General features: G+C 37.0%; 1 protein-coding gene across 4 annotated transcripts in view; it reads right to left on the reverse strand.

Annotated features, from left to right (window-relative positions):
• ARL13B (ADP ribosylation factor like GTPase 13B) overlaps positions 1 to 12,858 on the reverse strand; it is a 33,532-nt gene that overhangs the window by 2,840 nt on the left and 17,834 nt on the right. For 2 of the 4 annotated variants that reach the window (XR_004060870.1, XM_030951875.1), the window contains exons 5-10: positions 8,075 to 8,180; positions 5,603 to 5,805; positions 4,527 to 4,620; positions 3,197 to 3,413; positions 2,694 to 2,810; positions 1,415 to 1,458 (exon numbers count right to left, since the gene is read on the reverse strand). Coding sequence is in view for 3 of the 4 variants with exons in the window: in XM_030951875.1 (XP_030807735.1) it covers positions 1,451 to 1,458; positions 2,694 to 2,810; positions 3,197 to 3,413; positions 4,527 to 4,620; positions 5,603 to 5,805; positions 8,075 to 8,180 (745 nt within the window). In the remaining variant the exon portion in view is untranslated. Of the gene's footprint in view, positions 1 to 1,414; positions 1,459 to 2,175; positions 2,245 to 2,693; positions 2,811 to 3,196; positions 3,414 to 4,526; positions 4,621 to 5,602; positions 5,806 to 8,074; positions 8,181 to 12,858 lie in introns of all 4 variants that reach the window. The other 2 variants (XM_030951857.1, XM_030951867.1) reach the window with 2 other exon arrangements.

Genomic DNA, 12,858 nt, shown 5'->3' on the forward strand with positions numbered 1-12,858 from the left:
AAATTCAGCTTTAATCAATCATCATTTTCCAAGAAGAATATATTCCACTTGTCCTACAGATGCAATAACTTGTGTTAGAATTGCATTCCTGAGCAAAGACTAACAAAAGGAAAACTGGACTACACTACTTCAAGAATATGTGGAGCTGTCTGTAGGATTGAGGTTTTAATTATCTTTACATTTAGTCAGCAAAATGAGAACACTTATGTTATTGTCATAAATATTTTGATTTCAATAGCACTAATTACAGCAGCAAGAAAACTGCAACAAATGATTCAAAGGTCAATGAAAATCTGTCCACTGGATGGCTTTATTCATCCCTTTTTTTAAGGTCTGGCAGACCACTTTAGGACTGGCAAAGAATTTTGCCTCTTACCATGAAAGAGGTTTAACATTCTTGCAAATGTATCCTCTTCCACGACAATAAACAACCACTCATCACCTCATGTTGTGCCAAGATTATTAGAATGACTGGAAAAATTGCAGTCTTCAGTGAATAGAAGTGTGTAATTACAAAGTTTGAATGTCTGAAAAAGCTTTTAAACACACCTTTGAATTTTGGGCAAAGGTGGGGGAATGAAAGAACAAAAATCAACACTCATTTATTTCTCTGCTGAAGGGACAACCAAAAATGAGTTGATTTCCATAAAGATATAATTTAGGGATTATTATAAAAAAAGAATCCAAGGTAGGCTCCACTTGTCTTAGGGAAACTCTGAGTTTCCAGCGAGGAGCAGGTTCTCAGTGTGCAAAATATGTAAGAATTCATTGAAGAACACTGTTGAGTGAGAGAAAATGGGCAAGACCAGGTGGGAAATTAATTCAGTGCAAGATGGACCTGGCAGTGCTGGGTTAACAGTAGAACTCAAGGATCTTAAGGGTCCTTTCCAATCTCAATAATTCTCAGATTCTATGGATCTCAATTTGACAGAGTTAAAACTCCACAGCTGCTTTAAGCAAATGAAATAAATAAATGATGTTTTTGGAAATCAGGACCTAACTAAAGGTTTGCAAGTGCTGGGCTATGAATGTGAAGAACTTTTTTCATTTATAAATAGTGCCTTCCTAATAGCAGTTTTCTTGCTAGGATTTGCAAGTGTGAATCTTGTGAGTGGTTCAAAATTCCTGGAAATAAGAGTAAATCTCCCAAAGAGTAGGCAATGCCTTGAATTCAGCTATATATTCTGAGTGCTTCAAGTTTGCTCTTACACCTCTGGTCAAGAGATAATTTCCCTACCAACATATTAGCCATTTTCAGCTTCCAAAATTATTTAATAATTGTACTTATTTTACAAATTAACACCTAGCTTAGGCAGGTTTTTTTCCTCTTTGTCCCACCCATGCTCTTCCTACAGAATGCAACACCTCCATTAGGCACAGATAAAAATTGAGTTCCTTTTCTTCCTCTCCCTACCTCTTCATCTGGCTTTAATTTCTTGTCACCTTCTCTCTATTTGCCTTTAAAAAGAAAAGAGCAAGATGGGTTTAGGATCAACATTACAAATCACATTTTATGCACATGAATTTCCTTCCTGTGAGAAATAAATATTTTGGATTTAGAAATCTTATTTCGCCTTCTTCAGGCATCTTTTGGTTCTGTGGCAGAAAAGCTCCTTGTTCTTGTGTTCCAGATGTCTCCAAATTCACTTTTCAAAATTTGAAAAATAAAAATGTAAGAAAAAGGAAGAGGCTATCATGTCAAACTCAGGAAAAAATGTAATATCAACATAGGAAAAAGTCTTCCACAATCTTCCAAAAATAGAAAATAGTCATTATTGAAGCAAGAAATCAAGACTGCTTACTGCACCTGGATATTTCCAGTTAAAAATTTTCATTTTAAATGCAGTATGTATTTGGACTCAAGTAACTGGCCCCATTACTCTTTGCAAAGTGTCACTTTATAATTTTTAGGTGCAAATAACTTCAGATCATTAACAATTTCTGATATCCCATGCCACTTTAAACTTTATGAGGAAATTGGAGAGAACTCATTGTTTTTCCTAATAAAAAAATCAGACTTGAAAAAAATCAAAAAGATGCTTTCTACTACGCAAAAGGGAAAGCTTTTGGTCCATGAAAATTGGAATTTAGAAATGAAAAACAGACAAAGAATGAAGTGAATGGACAATGGAGAATGGTTTAAAAAGGTACAAAGCTCCAAATACTTTCAATTACCAGGATGATGTGTTTCGCCAAGAGGCTCAAGTTTTCCAAGTCTATTGAGTTTGGGAGTTCCCCATCCAACTACAGGAAAACAAAAACTGTCAGAGCATTCCATGACTGCACTGGATTATTCTGAGCTGTACAGACCCCACATGTCCTTGGGAGAAATCAAAACATTTAGAAATGCCCAAGCTATGCACTACATTGCATCCACAGTGAAGAATAATGAAATACTTCAAAAAATAAACTGATTAATCTTAAAAACATTGTTATTTTTAATTACTTCAGTGAGTAATCAAGTTTCTGGCTCTTTTTTTGGGAAACTGATGTTTTCCTCATGGAAGAGGTCAAATAAATACTGCTGGAAATTCATATCATGAAGTGGGAAACTCTATTAAAGATTTTCTAAACAGGAAGGTTTAGTAGCTCCTCTCTGTATGAAAACCAGACCCATTTCATCATTCACAAGTGAGACTTTTAAAGGATTACAAACTACAAATTGAGACATCAATTACTGTTTTTACACTTACCTGGTGGAAGGGCGGCTGGTGGTGTAGGATTCTTGGGAAGAGAGTCCTCTGCATTAACAGGTTCTACTCTGTGGCCCCTTTTTAATTTTGGTTTTTTACTTTTTTTCTTATTGTTGTCTACATCCAACAGAAAAAAAACAACATTATATATCCTACAGTTATATTCAGGTAATATCCTATATAAGATTCTAATACAATTGTTGGGGAGATACATCAGACCTTCCAAGTCCAAACTTAGACCTTCCAAGTCCAAACTTAAACATAAATTTATGGGAAATGGAAATCACACAACATTTTGCTATAGAAAATAAACTGTGGGCATAAAATATACGCTAACTCTATGAAGAAATTTCCATGAAGAAATTCAATTTATGTAACCTACTCCTGCATTCTTGCGTTCCCAATAGATGACACTGGTATGTGGTATCATGACAAATAACATGGACAGAAGGAAGAAGCATGTGAAAAATCACATGGAATGATTTAAAAGGCAGCAGTTTTACCTGAGTCAAGGCATTCTGAGGCTTGTTGGTCACTCTCTTCTGCATGCTGCAAAAGCTGGGCAGTTGTAGAGTTGCACCTTTCCAGCCTGCTGTCATTTGTGTTTTGGCTACTGCTACTTGATAAGTGGTCCTGCTCTGCTTGGGATTTCAAGACAATTGTAGCCTTCTCAGTCTCCAACTTTTGTCTCTTCTTTTCCTTTTCCAGCTGTTTTTCATTCTAACAAAAAGGACAAGAATTTTTTTAAAATGACTTCTAATGCTGTAAACTGACTAGTAAGACAGAAAGGTTATTAAAATGAAAATATTCCCCAAATATCCTAAATTTAACATAGAATTTATTTTCAAATAGATGAAGAAATGATATTTCCAATATCCTATCCAGAGAAAGGGCGAGGGAAAACAAAAGGATCTGTAGATTTATTGCCTGTTTTATTTTTGGTCCTATTAAAAAAAAACCTGAAACAACCTTCTACTTACTTTCTCCTCAATTACTTTTTTTAATGTGCGAGTTAAAAACACAGATGCACAGAGCCTAAGTCTCCAGAAAATGCTATCCCAGTTTGGATAAATACCTATTGTGGCATATAGCCTCAATAACTGGCTGCTTCACTATTCTGTGTCACTAAATCACCATCTCTGCAATATTCACAGCTGCACCTTTATTTTCTTGTTTTTGATGTTATTGCTTAATGGATTATTGTGCATGTAGCCGCCTTGACATGTTCTGTGGATATGGGTGCTTTTGTCTTGGAAAAAAGCAAATGTTTTAATTACTTAGTGGAAAAGTTTACATGTTTCTTTAGATTGTGTTATCTCTAGGCAACTGAATAAAAAAATATGAACTCAGAAATGCAGGTTAAGGAAACTTCAATATGAATGTGATTTTCATATTTAAAAATTAATAAAACATTTTCAAGAGTCTATTTTCAACTGAAAAGAGGTTATGCTCACAAATCTGAGTAACTGAAGAAGTCAGGAAGATTTGATATGACTCAACCACATCACTAAAACACCTCAGAAGAAACTAATAGACCTTGAATATTTTCCACTCCTGAATCCCAGGAGTTTAATTAGGAAATGTTTTCAGTCATGTGTTTACATTTATTTTACTGTGTCTACAAAACTTTTGTTCCCTAATCAATAATATGGGTTATCTTATCATGAAAACATTGACTCAATGCACAGAAAACAAGGCTGCCAAGATTAAAGTAAGAATTAAAGAAGTGCTGTGCAGACAGACTTAGAACAACTCTTTCCTTTTTCTCATTGCCTCTCAGACATTTGTTAGTGGTAGTTCTAAACAGTTCTAGATTTCCACATATTCTCCTACCTCAGAGATTACAGCAGATATAGGCTGGAAGGGGTTTCCACATTTCCCAGGCTCAGGGTCTTCCTCCTCAGGTGCACTTCCTTCTTCTTTTTCCCTTTGGCATTGTTGTTGGGTTTGTGTTGTTTCAGTGGTTTTGGTGTTTGGTTTTGGGGGTGTTTTTTGAGGGCAAGGGAAGGGAAAAGAGGGAGAATGAATAAATAATTATGAAGAAGTCATAAATTTTACAGAGAACAAATGTCAGCCCTCCCCACTACACCTCTCAATGTGGCATAAACCCAATATAATCCAACGTGGTGAGGAGGTTTTGTGTGTGCAGAGACATGTGGCAGATTAGGAGCAAACCAAGTTTTTAGAAATTTGTGAAATGTATATGAAGACCACGTCAAGTTGCAGCTGTTTAAAATATACTTTAGTACTTGCTTATTTAAGCCAAAACATCCAGAATATAGTCTAAGATACTTCCTAGCTACTTCTCATAGTAATTGAGACTCAAAGTTCTCTGCTTTTATAAGGCAGAGGAGAGGACAGGGGTGCTCAGCAAATATTTTAAGAATGCCCCAGTAAAATGATTCACATCAGCTCTTCACAGGCACCACAGCAGGCTGCTAAAGACCAGAAAGGGATTTGAAGGGGAGTAATAAATCAGTTATCCTGCTTTTCCTCACTGCATCAGCTTTAGTTCCTCCATGCCTCACCTGCTCGATATCCTGAAGTTTATTAAGCATAGTATTGAATAAATTTTCATATCTCACATATGGGTTAAAGAGTCTAACTTAATACTTTATTTTAGAAGGTAACTTCAGATTAAATCACAGGAATTTTTTAGGCCAGCCTTCTGTGAAATTATATTAGTAAGGTCAAATTTATCCCACAACTACCTTGCAATTCTCATTCAAAGTACAGTTCCAGCATGCAGCAAATCAAATAAAGGGGATGAAGAAGCAAAAACTTTAAGACTTTTGGGTTGTAAGCTTTAAATCCTGGATAGCCTGGTTCCCATAAAATCCACGCACAGGAATGACCCAAATATCTCAGAGAAGGGGGGAAGGGATGGAGCGGGGATCACAGGAAAACACCTCTGCTCCCGTATCCTCCTGACTCGCTCAGCTCGTTCCAGTTTCTTCTGCTCCTCGAGTGCCTTCTGCTCCGTAGTGTCTTTCTGGATGCGCTCACTTAAGGCATCAAAATCTTTTGCTATGATATGGAGAAGCCAAAATAATCCCTTTTTGATTGATTTGTCAATTTTTTTCCCACAGCCCATGATCGCTGAGCAAGGCTCCTGTAAATACATGGAAAAGGAGGGAAAAATTTGCAGTTCAGAACACATTCCTTGACTGGAAACAAGAAATTAGCTGAACAATTACTGTTGACTGTGAAGCTTGTAAAACACTGAGAATTATGGGTTATAAATAGTCCATGCTAGATTTATCAATCAAAATGGAAAAATCTGAGATGAAAGAGAATCAGCTTTGCTTCAGTTAATGAAGAAAAGTTCAACATGTTCATAAGCACCTCAGGGGTAAATAAAATCTCCTGTGAATGCGACAGAAAAGCTGTCAAACCAATTTTTCACATCAGAACAGGCACTGCAATTCAATTGGAGTAATACTTTTTGTCATTATACTCTCAGCAGCAAGTGAGAGAAACATGATCTAGGCAAATCTGTTGAAAGAGAAATGCAAACCTCATTGAGAAAACAGTTCTGAAATAGTTCTGAAAACACATCTGGTAAGAAAACATTGAAGGTCCAAGAGTGCCTTTCTTGAGATTAAAGCACTTCAGGGAGATAGGATAATAGCCTTCAAAAACATAAGATGAAACTGCAGATAGTAAAAGAATAATTTCCTCTTAATTTTTCATGTCAGGAGGACAAGTAAAATAGGCTTTAATTGGGAGAAAAGAGGCAGGGCTTGACTCAAGCTTGGAACATGGAAACAATATTCTCTCAGAATCTCCAGGGAACTGTTTTCCAGATTGTTTTGGAACACTGTATGTGTCTTTTAAAACATTATCTGAATAACAACCGAATAGATTCAGCTCTGTGTATGACTTGCAGAGATGATATTTCACACTGATCGTGTTCAGGATTTGTGTTTATGAAGATTAAAAGAGACTCTCCAATGCCGACATCTGAAAAACTCTCAGTGCTCTCTCATCTCACGTGGATTTATATGGCACCACAGTCAGATATGGAACGTCAAATTTGCAACAGAAAAAGAAAACAACTGACCAGTTATATTTAAATTAAGGTTCAAATATGAGTCCCTTTCACTATGGAACCCTGCAATACCTTCCAGCAGAACCTACTCAGGAAGGAGATGTATAGAAGATGTATACAACTTGTTTCTCTCAGAAAACTGAGATCAAACACTGGCCAGCACTGGGGCAATGCTCTTCTCAGTTTGCACCAAGATTATTGTTGCTGCAGTTTGGTTACAAAATATAAAAATTTAGAAAAATGGAATATACAGACATTAAATAAGAAAAAGAGGAAGGTCATTGTCACTGACTCTGTCCAACAGCAAGACACATTACTCCTCCATTTTGCTTTAATACTTTGTGGTGAAATGTAAAGATCTAGTGGAAAACTAACTACAAGAAGAAACAAAAGGTTTTGTGGTCATTGCCTGACTTTCCATCTTGTTTCACAACGCCTCTGTTTAAACTGACCCCAGGAGTCCTCCTACTGAAGGAATTTGGGACCAGGTTTATCTTGGAAGAGCCTGGTAAAGAAAGTGTCCATTAGAGCATGAAACAGTCTTAAGAGTGTGATCTGGTGTCTTTCTTAATTGCACACAAAATATAAATAAAGAACAAGAACAGCATGTCAGAAATTAAGCAATTCAGATGTATTGGAATACACTAGTATCCTTCAGGTAATTTTTTACTGAATGGTTTTCAAGAAAATATTTTTGGCACAGAAGCTCCTTGGGAAAAAAACCAAAGATGAACTTGCAAATTTAGCTTTTATGATTGCTATATGTGCATAGTGTAAAGTGCACTAACAGAAGAAAAACACTCAGATAATCATGACATAATAGAGCTATGCCCTGCTCTAACTCAGCTATTAGAGAAAATAATAGCAGTATGTAGTGCTCTATAAATTTTGCAAATCTCCCTAATGAATTAAAATTATTTTTTAATTTTAAAATCCAAAGCTTAAATGGTTTTGCAAAACTGCCTTCTTATCTTGGTTAATAACACCATAACCCTCATTATCTTTCAAAATGCTTTTTATTGCCATCAGGAAAAGATTGTGGAAGTAAAGCCCTATCTAAGGCACTGGGAGATTAAAACAAAGGCCTAAAGAAAAACTTCAGGGACTACTAATTTGGATATATTAGCTGAAATATTGACCAATATTAAGCAGATTTCATAAAGATTCCTGGTTTTGGCTCCTCCCACAATGACTTTCTGCTAGGTTTTTCCTTAACAGGACAACGAATACAACATCTAAATTTCAGTTTTATGCCATGTAGTCTAATTTCCTACCTTAATGAAAGCTTGACCCAGATATGAGAAAATACAGCATCTTAAAATCTACTTACAATTTGACAGAGACACTTGTGTTCATTAACCAGCCTTTCCAGAGATAAGGACTCAATCACATCTGCTTCTGACAGAGCTCCTTCTCTGTCCTGCTTATTTGCCAGCCTAGAAAGAAGATCAAAAGAAACACTCAGCATCCTGACACAAGAGAGGCTCTTACATCTCCAAAAGTGATTTGGTGACAAAACTAGGAAGAAGACTGAGAAAGAAAAGATTAAATTCCTTGTTTCAACTTTAATAATTTCTTCTACTCAATAAGCATGTTAGTCTATGCACCATTTTAATCAAATACTGTTAGATAATCACCAAGGTGTTTACTAATAAATTAATATTATTTCTAGAGAAAGTAATTATATTTACAGTTAAGAAAATGGACATAAGAGACCATACTGCTTTACGTCTTGGAGCCTCTGGAGGAAAGTTCACAGTTCTGCAACTTCCCAAACTGTGAGCATCTCCCTGTTTAAAAGTGCTTCAGGATCATCTCAGCTCTGCCTGCTACCCAGCATTTCTCTCTGATCCTTAACAATGTTTTGAACTTACTCTTCCTGAGTAAAGCTTGAAGTGTAGAGGGGAGAACTTGCATGAATGGCTCTAAAAACTATATTTTATTAAATAGAGCAAAGCAAAAGACTCCCACATAACTCACAAAGTAAGCATTCTCTAAGATGAAGATCATCGTCTTGTCACTTATATATGGTAGGAAACAGGACTAGAAGACAGACATTCATTTAGGAGTATAAAATTACAATCCAACCTTATTTTGCACTTTCTACAACATTAATAATCCAAGGTAAGTGCTGCACAGCATTAGAAAATATGAAATTTGTACTTGCTTCTCTCTAATAAAGGAATTCCACTAAAATAATGTTCCTCTGAAATTTAGCAACATTTCATGAGAACTCTGATTGAATTTTTTGGATAAGAAGACAAATATTTGGCATCCGTGAGCTCAGGGCAGAAGGTCTTGGAACCAGACATCATAGCCTTCCTCCTGAAATCTCAAGTCATTATCATTAACTCAAATGGCTTTTAGGGAACTTAGGCCAAAGCTTGTACTTTGAATTAATGTTAATTCCTTGCTGGGAAGTAACAGTGGTAAGAATTCACTCCATAGTTACCAGAACTTGTCAGCACTTTAATTTGATCAAAGACCTTACTTGTCCCTATTCTCCAGAATCCCAGTATGAGAGCTTCAATTCTTAATTATTTTACTCCCAAGAGATTTTTCAGCATCAAAAACATTAGAAGTAAAGCTATGGTGCATCTACAGCCCAAAACCCCACATTCCTTGTCACCATTACCCTCATGAGCTATGACTCATTATCTAATCTTTCATCTTCCTTTTCAAGAAGAATTTGTTTATGAAGGAGACCATAGAAAAGCAGCTTCTCAAATGTCCAGTCTCTCTCAATCTTCACCATTCTTAACTATTTGTGGTCCAAACCATTCACTTATTTATCATCATCATCATCCTGGGGATAAAAATCCCTACATCTTACTGATAATTAGAACTTTGCTGGCTTGGCCAGCAGAGCTGGTAAGAGCATAAAGCTCTTCCCTGCCCTTCCTTGATAATGAATTCCCATTTCTTAAAGAGAGAACTTCTGCGAGAACTTTGTATGATTAAGTGCCGGGATTCCCAAACTGCTGCTCAAAGCATAGACAGAACCTGTGATATTTGCAATATGTTTATAATACTCTGGCACTGCTTTTCACCAACCAACTAGAACAAGACCTGTCCTCTCAGTATTTAGCTATGAAACCAAAGCTAAACCAGAGAAAAACTGAGATGCAATGCGAAAAAGTTAATTAAAAGACTGGAAAAAAATTACCTCCACTTTTTCTCCCCCATGTAACCTATTTTGTTACAGTCTGAAAATCCTACTGTGCTGCCTCTTAGTCTCAAAAAGCATTCCTCAGCAGTGCTGTCAATTCATCTAGAGCTAATTGAAGGAAATATTTCTGAGCAGTGCTTGTTGCCACAGCCTATTTCTCTCTCACCTGAAGATTAAATAACTGCACTATTTGCACTATTTTTGCTCTGCACAGCCTACAAAGCACAGCTGAAGCAGAATGAAATGCTGGTAAGCTGCATAACTCAGTGGCAGTTTGACACTAACATCACACAGCTCACAGTAGCTGCTGATTTTTAACCTCTAACACCTTGAAAGGTGTCGTATTTGTCTTTCTGGTCAATTAGCTTCCACTTTCTCTGCAGCAATCCTGGCAAAAACATGGCTGAGGTGCTGTACCCAGAAAAGCAGCTCTCTGCCTATTCTCCCCAGGAACTGAAGTGGTTTTGCTGAGGTCCATCTACCACAGGACACCCCTGCCTGCTTCAGACTTTAGGTCAAACTTCTAATCAGACTTCAAGTATTTTCAAGATACTATAGTAAACCACATTATTCTACAGGGGCTATTTTTATCCCTATGAACAGATGCACCTGCCCTCAATAATTCCTTTTCCCTCCATGCTTTGGTGCAGAAGAAAGCAAAGGCTGCAGTTACACTTGAGCTTCCAAGGTGAGCAGTGCTCCACCACTTGCAGCTCCTAAAGGGAGCTGCTGCAAGGCACTTCCTGCTCCTGGCACTGCGAGGGATCCGCCTCCCAGCAGGGCTGGCTTTCAAACAGGCACAACCAGATTCCCCAGGCACAAAGTAATCAATTTGCCTGTCTCCTGCAGTTGCAAAAGGCAGTTTCTCTCTCACTCTACCTACCACTCCTGAGGATGATCACACTTGGACGGACGACAGAAGAATTAGAAGCAGGAGGAATGAAGGAAATACTTCATGGAATGTTATTCAAGACAAGTTGCCTAGGGAATATTCTGGAAAAATGTTTTTTGGGATTATACTGAAGCTTAACCTCAGGAGTTCCTGTATAAAGGGTAAAAGCCACCAGCACAGGATTCAGAGGTAAATACTCTTCTCTTACTTAATGTTTCTAAATTTGCAAATATCAGAAAAAGGCTTTGTAGTGGGATTTAGAATGGAAATGTGCCTAAGTGTCAAGACATAAAAATAATATATGTCTGCCTTGCAAAGAGTTAGGTATTTCTGTGGGTGAATATGGACTCACAGCTCTGCTGCTCTTGCACAGGAACACCAGCGTTTGAGGCAAGTTTTATGCAAAAAAACCCCTTCTTTAGGGAATACATCAGTTATCTTAAAAGACAGACCTTGATTTTAATTTTCCAAGTCAGCTGAACTTCATATATAGCAATTTTTCATGTTTAAAAACCTGCAGGAGGTATATATCAAAACATACTTGAAAGCACAGCAGAGTGGATGTTAGTTTATCATATTAAGTTCGCTGAGTAAGAAGCTTTCATCTATAAAATCATGCTTGGCTTATTTCAGTTTCACATAAACTATATATGAATTGTCTTATTGTAACAAATGTACCTCATGCAAGAAATAGTTGGCACCTACTGCTGTTAGATCAAGTGGGATTTTTCTAAGCAACTGGAGAGCTTTTCAACATTAAGAGTCACGGGAAACAATGTGGAAAGGGAGTGTTATGTGTGCATTGGCACAACTGATGTCTACAGCTCAGTGACAATATTTCTCTTAGAAGCCACTTCTGCTAGAGAAAAACAAAATCTGAATGCTATGGAAGTTCCTTGACCTGTCTATAACATCTCAATTACTGACCAAAGAGAGGAAAAAAACCCCAACAGAAACCAAACCAATGTTAAAAGTTTACTTTGCACTACAAGATCTGTAAAAATGTCTCAGATATGCTACTTTGGGTGTTATATTTATTTAGAATCAGTGATCACAACCCCAAAATTTTGTGTCAGAACTGCATAGTGTCCATCAAAATTAATGAAGAGCTAAGCATCCCTGAGGTCAAAATATTACAGCATCAGAACAATCTCCATGATTAAAAGCAGCTATAGGAAAATGAATCTTTATGAGAATGGTTTACCTACGATCAAGATTAGTCTTTAAGACTACTTCAAGAAGTCTTAGCTTTAAGGGATGGAATTAGCTGGGAAAACAAAGCCAGAATCTTTGAAATTAACAGCAGTCCAAACAAGGGGAAAGAACGATGCCATATTCTTCACTCTACTGTGAATCTTCTATGTAAAAAATGCTGCTCTACCATTTTTCCCTTTGGAATTTTTATCTCTCATCTATTAACCTTTATCTTGAGCAATCCTGTGGACAGCCATCACAAGGATGTTTTATTCCAAAGAAGTGAGGCCTCAGCATATGCAGCCTGAAAAACTTTCTTTATGCTTTGCGTGCATTAACATGCGTGAAAGTCAAACTCCTGACCCACACACAGGCGAAAATAAGTGTCTGCTTGTTTTTCTTGCTCCTCCTTCTTCAATTACTGGTAGTTCACGAGGTTTTTGAGGAAGTCATGGAAAATATAATTCTTCATACTTTTAACAAACAAACAGAAGAACAGACCAAGAGCTTCCAGTGGCCCACAGAAGGAACTCCTAATGAAGTTCTGAGCCTGCTCTATCAGATGATATTTTGCAGATTGCCTTCCAAATGGAAGTGTTAGCAGATCTTAAAGCACATTCTTCTTTAGCATTTCAAGCCCTTGCCCCTTCTGGGTTGCTGACAATAATGACAAACCTATCAGTAAATTTTGATGGCTAACAGGTGGCTCTTTCTCAAATTAAGGGACTTAATTTCAATTCATGCCTTCAATTCTCATGCAAAACAATACTTTGAATATTATGGTAAACTATAATGAGAAAAAGGTGAATAAAGTGCTACAAGGTTATTGGCCTGCTTTCATGCAACTTCAGGGAGCCGT

This window comes from Camarhynchus parvulus, chromosome 1 (assembly GCF_901933205.1).
Source record: "Camarhynchus parvulus chromosome 1, STF_HiC, whole genome shotgun sequence".
NCBI lineage: Eukaryota > Metazoa > Chordata > Aves > Passeriformes > Thraupidae > Camarhynchus > Camarhynchus parvulus.